At 38.1% G+C, this 12700-nt stretch overlaps 1 protein-coding gene across 4 annotated transcripts in view; it reads right to left on the bottom strand.

The window, feature by feature from the left end:
• Positions 1 to 12700, bottom strand: part of zdhhc18a (zinc finger DHHC-type palmitoyltransferase 18a) — a 101992-nt gene that overhangs the window by 52990 nt on the left and 36302 nt on the right. For 2 of the 4 annotated variants that reach the window (XM_020536338.2, XM_048613005.1), the window contains one exon: positions 10934 to 12697. The exons of 1 other annotated variant lie outside the window; for it this stretch is intronic. In XM_020536338.2, the coding sequence (XP_020391927.1) occupies positions 12473 to 12697 (225 nt within the window). In that variant the 3' untranslated portion in view covers positions 10934 to 12472. Of the gene's footprint in view, positions 1 to 10933; positions 12698 to 12700 lie in introns of those variants that run through there. One more of the 4 variants, XM_020536343.2, reaches the window with a different exon arrangement.

Below are 12700 nucleotides of genomic sequence, written 5' to 3'. Positions count from 1 at the left end.
ACAATCACATCACCTACCAGCAATTTGCATCCGAAATGGAAGAGACATTCCCAGGAAAGACATTCAATATATATTATAAACAAAAAGGTGATGTAACTACAGAATATATCTCAGACTAACGGCTTGGAGTAGCCATCAGCTAATGAGAAGTACTTAATTGTTTTGCAGGCAATGCTCCATTGCTGATTAATGGACAGAACAGTATAGAATATCTCCTCAAACAGTGCGAGACCGGAGACATTATCCTGCAAGCTGAAGGTAAAAGCTGCTATCCCAAGGCCATCCTGGTACAATATACCATCTCCATACTTGGAGGTGTTATTACTTCTCATGTCTCCATAACCTGATTTTCACGTCATGTCATTGCTCTCTAAATTTCAGGTTAATTTAATGTGTTTTGCTGTTTATATGAAACAAATGAGATTCAGAATTTACAGCGAAATAACGATGAATCAAATTCAGATAACCTGAAATTCCAGTCCTGTAGAAATTGTCAGTTAATTTCACCGTCAGAATAGCAAATCTAACAATGATACCACGATAAACCAAAGGTCCAGCCTGGTAACCTAAGTTAGCCACATTTCTGTAAACTTGGCACATGGTCACAGCAAAGACACATTTCAGTGAGGAAGGAGGATTCTAGGCAGAAGATAAGCCAAACATGGTCAACCAAGGAAGTTCAGGATAGCATCAGATTAGAAAGTTTCACAAATATAAACAAAAGATGAGTTAAAAAAAATCTTGAAGATAACGTCAAGACTTCTTTAAATATATGAGAGAAGCCAAAATCCCCTAACGTAAAATTGAAAAAGCATGTGGAAAACCGTAGTGTGAAGTCAGAAGTGGAAATTGCTAAGGAATGACACATTACAGAGTTTGTCAAGCACACAGCGAACATTTTGGAATGCTTCAACAAGTAGGCAATCTGTCTAGTAAAAGGCTGAGAACAGTTGTTTATCCACATTGAAGCCTCGCTAATATGCTTCAGAATTGGAGCAGAGAACATTCACATCTCGAGTCGAAACCTGCAGGTAAGACCATGAGGAGTTCACCTACAACACAGGATGGATGGACTGATTCAAAAGGACAATCTTGTCTTCTGTGCAGTGAGGAAGCGACTGCAAAATAGTCTTGTCCTCGTCCTGAATGAGTACGCACCAAGGGACATGATTACAGCAGATAATATCGAATTGCTTTATCGTCTTTTATCTGACCACTCTGATGTTTAAAGATGAAACGCGTAATGGCGGAAAGCAAAACGAGGAATGTATCACTGCTATGATCTACATCAACATGGGTTTCGAAAATCTGCGTGTATTGTGAAAGAACAGGAAGCCACACCTCTTTGCAAATGTCAAGACACTATCTACACAGTACTAGACTAAAAATCACCTCCAATATTTTTGGAGCATGGATCAGGAAACTGAACAAAATGTACTATCAAAAGGAAAGATTATCATCACAAACAACTGCCCCACGCTCCTAACGTTTGTCAATTTCTTGCTGTACAATGCTAGGCGATAAGAAGGTATGAACAAATTGTAAAACAGACATTTTCACATTTAAAAATACAAAGAGTTAAGCAGTAAATTTGCTGTTTGATAGTGCCTTAAAATAGAAAAAAAAATCAAGTTTCATATGGACTTCCTCAAATATGTAAAGCTCTACTTAACATTTGTGGGTGGATCCCCTGCAATTCTGCTCATTGCAATAGTTATGTGGAACAAACACAGGCCACCATGACAAAAGCATTAACTGCAGATCATGGAGGTGTGAAATAGAAAGAAAAAGGTTCTGAAAATTCAACAGGCCAGTCAGCACCTGTAGACAGAAACAAAATTAATATTTGAGATCAATGACCTTTCATCAGACCAATGTCATTATGCCCATAACCCTTAATTCACCCATTTCTCACATACTACTTTAATTTATTGTTGAAAGTACCTCAAACACTTCCTATGTTAGTAAGTTCCAAATTTCCCTGTTGGATTTATTACTGAGCTTTTCATTTAAATCTTCTAGTATATTTTCCTCAAAAGCAGAAATATTTTCTCTAAATTCATGGTCAATACAATTAATTCCTAATTTTAAATATATCATCAGTCTCTTTTTCAATTCCTCCAGCATGTCTACATCTTTTTAAACTATGGAAACCAGAAGAAAACATTGTTCTCTAAATACAGTCTGTCTACAGTTCAAAAACTGCAAATATTACTTTATTTACCCCATGGAATAAATCCATTATTTGCAATTTTAATTGCTCTGCTGATGTACAATGCTCCTTTTATTGATTATGCACATCTATCTCTATATCCCTTTCCTCCTCCTGCTGGTTAGTTTATTTTCTTGGCATATTGGCAAGGTTTCTCTTTTTCTTGGCCAAGTGCACCTACTCACATTTATCCACATAAAGTTCATTTGCCACTTAAATGCCCAATCTGAGAATTTCTCAATGTCTTTATGTTGCCTTCTTCCTCAACATTAACTGTTACCTATGTGTCCACACCCCCAACCTTCAAGATTAGTATTATTTATAAATATTAACATGGAGTTGTTTATTCCCAATTTATGTTTTCTGTGTATAGCAGTAGTCCCAGCATTGATGCTTGCGGAACTCCACTTTCTACCTTATTCCGATCTGAATAACGTTTTGTTTTCTATTTTTTTTAATCCTGTAGAAAAGTAGGTTCCAAGATGTGGACAAGCAGAGGATTTTGGGACATGCGTTCAGAGCACATCAGAGGGATGATACAGCATCATTTAAAAGAACAAATGAAGTACTAGGCTTTCATCACAGTATATACACAGCAAGAGGTTGAAGAGCCTACAAAATCTCAGTAAAACATTTTAGACTGTGTGCAGTTTTGGGCTGTACGATATAGGAAGATAGTGAGGCTTTGGAGAGGCTAGAGCACAGGTTTAATGAAATTCTAGCTGATGTGAGGAAATATGAATACAAAGACTTGAGAAATTGGTTGTTTTTATTTGAACAGATTCCAAGGTGATATGACACAAGCAATCCATCTTATCAATATTTTTGTACTGTCCTTGCATATTCATATTTTGCAGAGGCCACCAAATTTAATTTTGTTCTGTAATTCTATTAATCAATTTAAAAATATGATGATATAGTGGAACAGTATATAGAAACAGCGTGCTTCTGGGAGTTGAGGGATTTAGTGTAAGAGGCCATAGATACATGATTAATTACAACAGATTTAGAACAGAGGGTAGGATACCCAATTGTGATACTGTGGGATTCACATCAAAATTAATGGTTGACAGTTGGGATATTTAGATGAAGACAACAGCACTGAAAGGATAAAGAAGCAGGGCAGATAACTATCATTAGACCAAGTTGCTTGTGTGGATGGTAAGTAGAGAGAGACTGCTTTGGCTGACTGACCATTTCCACAATGCAACTTCCATCTATTTCAATGCAAGAGTTAAATCCTACCTCAGAGATACAAGAACGTTCAAATATCTTTAGTGTTTGTGTCGATCCTGTTTAAGTTGACATCCCCTCCACATTTTAGTCTATAATATTTTAGTGCTTGTTGCGCAAATAGGTTTATAGATGTAAAAACTAATTAGACAAATTATCTTGAACTGTTTCTCTGAATTTACTTTGTAGAAAAATCACATTGTTCGAGCCTGAGGGAAACCAGAGAGGAAGAAAAGCTAACACTTTCTGAACTCAAGGAAAAGGCATCCAGTCAGTTAGGGAGCTTTAAGTCATCCAGGATTCCACGATCACAAGGTACAGACAAGAGGAGGATCAGGAAAAGTGCCCATCATTCAGTGACAGACATATTACAGTTGGGTACCTGCATGACAAGTATCTGTCAGTTTGCACAGGATCTGACAGAACTGTATACCAAGCCGTGATAGTTGACAGAGGCAAATTACATATTGGAAATTCAGAAGGGTACAGGATCAAAGTTAGTGTAATTATTTTCTAGCAGGGTTTGGATACCATTGCCCTATTATCACAATCTTTGAGCACAAAGGGAGATCACTCAGATCATTATCCCTGTGCAGGTGAATTTAAAGAAACTATCCAGACTCACTCACCTTTCCCCCCATAACTCTGCAAATGTTCCCTACTGTTGCAATGAATTTATTTATTCTCTTTTGAAATTATCTTTGTATGTGTGTGCCCTGACAGGATTCCAGGTTATAACTACTTTCCATAAAACATATATTGTAAACCTATTCACACTGCATATCATTACTATGCTGCAGCTAGCTGGAGATGAATTTTCTGCTCTATGCTCATTTTTGGGCAGTAATGAAGCCCAGAATGCTTGCTTCACAATATAATCCCACAAGCACTCCAACAGGTGTGCAGGTATATTCATGTCATAAGTTCTAGACTAGAACATATTAACCAACATGCTTCCTGTCCGTAAGATCTCAGGTACTGGAAATGTATTTTCTTCCTGGTGTCCAGCACTGCCTCAGATAATGGCACAGCCTAGCCCATTTCAGTTGCAATTAGTTTTCCCTGGCAAGAGACATTTCTTCTGCCCTCACTGGTTAGGAGAAATTCTGCAGCTATTTCTCTTCGAATCCAAATATTTTCATCCAAATAAGTAAACTACCCTGGAGCATTTGCACTGAAACAGGATTGGTTGAGCCTCCTAGCATTTACAGTCTGCACTTCTTTTCTTTCAGGCAGAACACAGATTGTAGGGGCACCAAAACACTTCCTGCAGAAGAATAAACTAGCACTCATAACCAGGCTCACAGAAATCCACTGCATCATTGAGGAACTGAAAACAAAGGACATTCTCAATGAAACTGAATATGAGAAGTTGCTGACAGCCAAACATCTTTCAGACCAAAATAGAGAAACACTGAATTGTGTCATTAAAAAAGGAACTGTTGCAATGAATTATTTTCACGATCTCCTTCACAGATATCATCCATTGCTTGTTAAAGACATAGAGAGTAAGGAATAATCTGTGCAGTAGAGTTCAGAACATCTGTCCTATTAACCAGCTTTACAATAATGCAACAGTCAAAATTAGCTAGGTTGTAAAAAAATTCTGTAATTACTCAGTATTTATGATCTTGCAGATGGGTGCAAAGTATAGCTATTAAAGCCCTAAGACTGCTTGGCCCATTATACCCTTCAACTGGAACTGTTTAATCTCAATTCAACAAATGCATCAGAAAGGCCATTCAGCCCATTGAGATTGCTCCACCAGTTAGTAATATCTTGGCTGATCAAACACTTATCCCCACAATTTTGTGCCATCGATAATCCAAAAAAAAAAAAACCAAACTCCACTTGAAATATCCTAAAAGAACAAGTTTCCACATTCTCTGGGGTAGAGAATTAAAGGTTTACAACCCTGAATTTTAAAAAAATCTCATGTGGCTGAAGTGGCATTCCTTTTTTTTAAAAAAAAAAAGTGCTTCCAGTTCCAGACTTCCTAAACAGTGGAAGCAACTTAAGGACATAGAATAGATGCAGTAATGTAGTTTGCAGATTTCAGTGAGATCTTCTCATTCTTCAGGCTCAGATTTGCTCTCTTCAAAGGACAATCCTGTTGTACCACAAATATGGCTGTTGAGCCTATGCAATGTAATTTAATAGCTACAGTTTTCCTGTAGAAAAGGCAACATCCAATTTGAACACATGATCCCATAAGTGATAATGACCAGTAAATTGTGAGACTTTGGCTGAATGATAAATATTGGCCAAGTCATTGGAGAATGCTTCCTTGCTTTCTGCAAATTGTGCCAAGGGATCTTTTATCTTCACCTGAAAATAGATACACACACAGCACTATATTGGAATATCAGCCAACATTTTACTTGAACTCTAGTGTAGGACTTGAACACACGCAAGTGCCATCCTCTGAGCTACAGCTTAGACCACACTCTGTAGAGACTCTGACATTACATCCAAATACAAAACATAGAACAGTACAGCACAGCACAGGCCCTTCAGCCCACGATGTTGTGCCAAACTTTTACCCTAATCCTAAGGTCTATCTAACCGCCACCCCTACCTTATACTATCAAATATGTTTCTATGATATTTTATTGATCCATTGAAGATCGAGTGGTTGGTATCACATTTTCACAGCTAATCATCACTTTCTCAAGGGCAACTAAGAATGGGCAATAAAGCGCTGACCCAGCTAGTGGTGCCCACATTTCATGAATGAATAAAAATGCCTTTATTTACAATGACAAAAGATTGTAGGCTTTTATCTGTTAATGCTAGGTAATGTGCTTCCTGTCATTTCAAAGTTTGGCCATGTGGTTTGGAAGTCCATTAAATCCACTAAACAAACAATGGATTTAGGGCAATGCTTAGCTCCGTAAGGATGCAACTGTATCAGAAATTAATATTGCAAAGACAACATAAAAGCAAAACACTGGATGCTGGAAATTTTAATTAAAAAGCAGAAAATGCTGTGGAAACCCAACTTATCTGGCAGCATATGTGGAACAAGAAACAGAGTTAACATTTCAAGTCCGATATGGCTTCTTCAAAGCTGAAAGGAGCTGGAAAATAATGTTTTTTATGCTGTTGACAGAGGGACAGGAGGATCATGGAACAGATGGTGAGGGTGCCCAGAGCAAAAGACTAGTTGTAATAAAAGAGAGATAGAAATGTTAAATAAGTGTGACAAGTAGAAAGTAGGTCCACTGTGCTGTGGGTCCACAGGGCAGAAACAAGGTTCAGCTGAAATGGGGCTGCGACTTGCGGCAGGATACCACCAGTGAACACATATTCACTTCCCATCTACTGTCAATATTCTACAAGGACCATTCCCCCCACGACACCCTGGTCTATTCTAAGGCTTCCTTAACTCAGACCTTCCCCGCCCCGTGCATTGGCAGAAGGTGTAGGACTTACACTTTCACCTCGTCCCTTCCCACTGTCCAAAAACCCAAATAACCCTTGCACATGATGCAGCTTTTCACTAGAAGTTCTTTCATTCCAGTCTATTTGCTGTTCACAGTGCAATTTTCTTTACGTTAGCAAGATTAAGCATTGACTGGATGACTGCTTCGCAGAACATCTCTGCTCCATCCATAGGAATGATCATGACCTTCCAGTTGCCTGGCATTTTTACTAAACCACCTTGCTCCCATGCTAATACTTGATCGTGAACTCAACAGTGTCTCAACAAAGCTCAACACAAGCTGGACGTACAAGACCTAGTTTTCCACTTAGGCACTTTACAACCTCTGGAATTCAGAGTTCAACAATTTCAATGCATTATGTTTGTCTTCCACCTTAATTACAAATCTGCCCTACCCACCATGTCTTGTTGGTTTTACTGTCAGTAGTATGAACTCCTCCTCCTTTTTACACCAACTTTACATCTCTATCTCTCCTTTATTACTCTGATGCACACTGTCTTTTGCTCTGGGCACTCTTCCCCTCTGTCAGCAGCATAAAAACCATTTTCTAGCTCCTTTGAGTTCTGAAGAAGAGTCATGTTAGATTTGACACTAACTCAGTTTCTCTCTCCACTGATGCTTTTATCCAGCATTTCCTGTTTTTATTACAGAAAGGGCAATACTTTGGGATTGCATGGGCCACAGTGAAGTAATGTTTTTACTTTCAAAGCATTTTTTAAAAAAGCTTTATACAAGGTTCAACATTCTAAAATCTTAGATCTTACAATAATCCATGCTGTGGAGTAAAAAAAAAAATCAAAATGTAATGTGCAAGCTTGATCTCAACAGGGAAATGCACTGTAGCTCTCAACACTCCCTCCAATGCGCCTCTGAAGAGCAGAGACAGCAGCATACAATTAATTTAGTCAGACTTCAGAGACAAAATGCTAATATATCTTGGTTCTGTAGAGTGGTTTTATTGAATTCTACCAGTTGAAATAAAATCGTCCAACTCAAAAACAATTGACAATTTAGTTGTGATAAAATGACTGAGGAATTAGGTTACAAGAGGTGATATTGTCTCAGCTTGTTGTAAAAGATGAAAGTATTAAAACATGCAAATTACTGTCATCTCAATACCCTCACAGTCATCATTAAGCGACACTTGGTTTGGAGCATCAGGGAGCATTCAGCTTCAGATCTTAATTCAGACATGAACATGAGCAACTGAACATGACACTTATATGCCTAGATATACACAAGGTCTATGGCACTAAGTAGAAAATCCTTCAATGATTGACACAAGAGAATGCAATCACAGTTGTCAGTGGCTGAACATCACTGCACAAATTCCTTGGGGAAGCACGTACAGCCCATTCATCTTTAGCTGCTTATTAACAACGTCCTATTGTACATGGGATATTTCAGCACTCTGTTGTTTTTGCTCCAATACTGCATACTGGCAATGTTACATGAATGGTAGTCTAGAAACCAAAGCTAATGTTCTGTGGACATGGCAAAATCCTGACATGGAAAATGGTGAAATCTGAATTCAATAAATAGAATTAAATACTTGTCTAAGAGCGGCTATGTAACCACTTTCTGCTACCATAAAAATGCATTTATTTCACCACTTTCATTTAGGAATGAAATCTGCCATCCTTACCTGGCCTGGCCTTCAGATCCACGGCAACATGATTAGCCATTTCAGACGACAATTGAGTCAAAGAGCCAATCAGTTCAAGAGCAATTAGGGATAGACAACAAATATTGGCCTTGCTAGCAATACCCAGATTCTTCAAGAATTAAAGGTCAAATCAGCTGAATAAAGACCGAGAATAACATCCAGACTTGGGAAAGATATTATTTGTGCTATATAACAGCAATTACCATTTCCATGAAGAGGAAGATCTCCCATCTCCCCATCATTTTCAATGGTGCCACTCAGTATTGAAAACTTGCAATCAATCCCCAGAGCACATTAGCCAGGCACTTGTAAGAAATACTTCCTTAACTGCACTCATGAATGACCTAACCCTAATTTTAAGATCCTTGTCCTTGGTTCTGGACTTCTCCACCAGAGCAAATAGTTTCTCTCTGTATACCCTATGAAAACATTTTAATACTTTGATCAAAACATGCCAATATCTATCACAGTCAAAGGAATACAAGCCAACTGATGAAAGCTATTCTCAGAATTTAAACACTCTAAACCAGAATGTCATTCTTGCAAGTTGTGATGGACTCCCTCAAAAGTATATGTATTGTTGATGTGTGGCACTGAGAAATAAATTGCTCTCTCAATCTCATCACCTCTCCTTTAAGGCACACCGTAAAATCTATCTCATTGAGCATGCTCTTGGCCATCTACCATATATTGTGTGGCTCAGTGGCAAACCTTGTTTGATAGCACGCATGAGGAAGCCTTACTGCTAACATTAGGCTGATTGGCCAATCATTGCTGAGTTTCTCTCTCCTCTTCTTTGCAGTCCTCCAGTCCTCTGACACTACTGATGTATCTATAAAGGAATCAAAGTCACCATATAGATACATGTTACTGTTGATATAGAATATTTCACTTCCTCTGGCCAACTCAAACTCAGTCCAGTCTACAGTTTCTGTCTAGGTTCCCAATTCATTCTTGAACTGGTGGAAAATGAGACAGGAAAACGCACAAAAACAGCAAAGAGGAAAGAAAACCTTTTTAACAGACTAACTTATTATTCTAGAAGATACAAACCATACAAACATTTACAAACAAGCAGCTGAGAACATCCTAATATCTCTAGAAAATTCAAAACTGTCTCAGAACGGTTTAACATCAATTTAATATCCGACAGTTTACAGCCTTAAAAACACAATTTGACCCAACATAAAATTAAAGGTTGAAGTAAATAGAAACGTAACATTATAATAAGCCACTTCAAATGAGAATTATTGACTTCAAGTGGGTAGGAACATGTGTTTCCTTTCATTTACCTTCTATAATCATCAGGACTGCAGCCTAACACATTTGTACCAAAACACCAAAATAACAATTCAGCATTCATTGCAGTTAGGGCAAGTAATACAGATTGAAATCTGTTGTTAACAGCAGAGCATGGTCTCGCTGGATGTACTATACGTATGAAGCAAAACAAAGAAATATGGAGACAGGAAGGTGGAAGTCAAAAAAATGTTTTTTGTAAAAAAAAGACTAATTGAAAAGTTAGAGTTCCTGTCAAAGGCAGTGAATCCCACATCCAGAAGTATCTTACTTGGCTGCATTTCATATTGTCTCGTCATGTGTTATTCCCATCAGGTTCCTTAGTATCTTGAAGTTGTCCATTGAAAATGAACAGGTAGTTCAAACTGACAGGTAACTTACTCCAGGACATTATTTTCCAGAACTTGAATATAGTAGATTAAGGATTTTTGCTATTCAAAACAGCTCTGGTACTTAATTCATAATTTTGTATTTTTGAGCTCATTTTAGAGAACGAGATGTCCCAAACATTCCCCCACATTGCCCCAATAAACACACACACTACTGTCCCATCAAACACTCACTAGTGTTTCAGATGTCCCATTAAACAGTTCTAAAATTAGTAAATTATGGGATCAGATGAAGAGTGAAACTTTTTCTGTATTCTAATAACCTACCTTAACCCCAATCTGGGTCAAGAACTGTACAGGTGTAAAATTTGGCCATTTTCCACACTGGCTATCCTCTGTCCTGCATGAAACAGTCTAGGGATTCATATTCTCGAAGATCAGAACTCAGACTACTTCAGATTTGTATCATGGGAGCACAAGACCAAAGGAGGACAGAAGAGATAGAGACAAAAGCAAACTTTTTTCTTCTCATTATAATTTGGGATAGATTCACAATCAAATTCTGAAGATGAATATTTGAGGCACCAACAGCATCATCCAGACTGCAATTCTCATCAAATGCAAAACCGGAGAAAATACTGGCAAATAACCATTCCTATATCAATCCACTGAGAGGTCAAGAGCTTTGCTAAAAAACCTGTGTAATAGAAAGTGGCAATTGACACACACACACACAAAATAACCCACTGCAGATGCATAGCATGAAGTGCATCTATATTTATTGAATTGAATACAAGATAACTATGTTCAATGGTAAACTGGTGCATTTTAGAATAAATACAAAGCAGTTGCACAAGGCACTTCATATCACCTGAAGCAATGCACATTACAGAGGCGCCAGTATTGCTTAGTAGTTTAGATTATAGATAAAGTCACTTGAAATCAGGTGACCAAAATTTCATTCTCAATGAATCGTCCTCCTGAGTGCAGCTTCTTCACTGAAGCTGGCCATTTATTACATTCATTCCAACCGCTTTATTAGTTTAGTTGTCAGTTCAATCAGCTCTGAACATCAGACAATAAACTGTGTTTCAAAGTGCTGGGGTAGTTTGACAGAATCATCACTGGGCCCAAAGGATATTTGAGTTGCAGATATTGAGTAAGCTTTGTCTATCCAGAGTGCGGAGTCAATTAAATATCACCTCACTTTCAGACACATTTGAGCAGCAATGACTGGTGTTGTACAATTACAGACACATTACCTCAAAGTCTTGCTGATTGAACACAAACACCTTTAATATACAAGTCCAGAAAAGGTGGATTTTATTCAGCTAAGTAATTTAGATAGTAAGTGCTGCAAATTCTAATTCAAGTGATCCAAAACACATTTCTTAACTCCCTCATACTTTGGTGAATAACATCCTGAATTATTAAATCTGTATCGCTTGTGGATCAAGCACACATTCAGTCATATGCAGTATAAATGTTATGAAGTACGTACTGATTCCTGGATCCCTCTTTAATTTGATTTGGATCCAGATTAAAATGACCTCTGAACAGCTACAACGAAGAGTTGGTGTGGCACACCCGGTATCCTATCTGATACTTGACATCACTTCCCGGCTGTGATATTGTGCTTATATTGCAGTAGCATTTAGCGTTAGTTCTCCAGAGCGTGGACAGTAATTGATATTTTATTATAAAGATACATAAAATGATTCAACCCAGTGGAAGGAATGACGATTGTCCTTGCTTCAAGTGTGACATACTCAACTGCAGTTTTGGCATCCAATCAAGATGAATAATTGACTAATTTGTTTCTTAGCTACTCATGATGCTATAAACAAGTTTTTACCCAGCTAATACGTCAGTATGATTTGATCCAAGTCACGTGATCTAAAAACACTCAATTATCAAGCCATTCAGCATTTGTACCAAAATTCCAGGTTTTCATCAAGTTAAATGGCATAAAGCCTATCTGCCCCATTCACATCCATAGATATTCAGTCTTTTCGACAGCAGTTCTAAAGATTCAGTATGTTCAAACATCTGGAATTTCAGAACATTTGCAAATCCTTTCTACATAAATTCAAGTCACCAAGATGAAAATACTATAGATTAGACAGCAGCCTGCACTGCTCATGTCTCTCAATACTCCAATGCAAAGCAGCAATAACAAAATAGCTTTCTGTGCGAACAGAGCCAAGTGTCATGCGGTCTCTCTAATAGCTCACATTTAGCCATTTCGAAGATCTGCAGTTGTCCCGATGGTTTCATCTGGGATGGCTCATGCACTGGGGGAAGAGCCTGTCCTTGAAGCTTGAAACTTCAGCTGCACTGTTTTTTCTTGTGGATGTGAAGGCTTGATGCGGCCAGGGGTCGCGGTGGCACACACCACAGCTGCCTTCCCTGGCACAGTTTTATTCAGGACACACAAACCTGATTGGAAAAAGGATGTGGGTGTACTCTGGAAAAAAAAATTAACACCTTGACCACAAGGGCCCTGGCCAAACTA

This window comes from Rhincodon typus, chromosome 27 (assembly GCF_021869965.1).
Source record: "Rhincodon typus isolate 14 chromosome 27, sRhiTyp1.1, whole genome shotgun sequence".
In the NCBI taxonomy this organism is placed as follows: domain Eukaryota; kingdom Metazoa; phylum Chordata; class Chondrichthyes; order Orectolobiformes; family Rhincodontidae; genus Rhincodon; species Rhincodon typus.
This window is presented reverse-complemented; position numbering and strand designations above follow the sequence as displayed.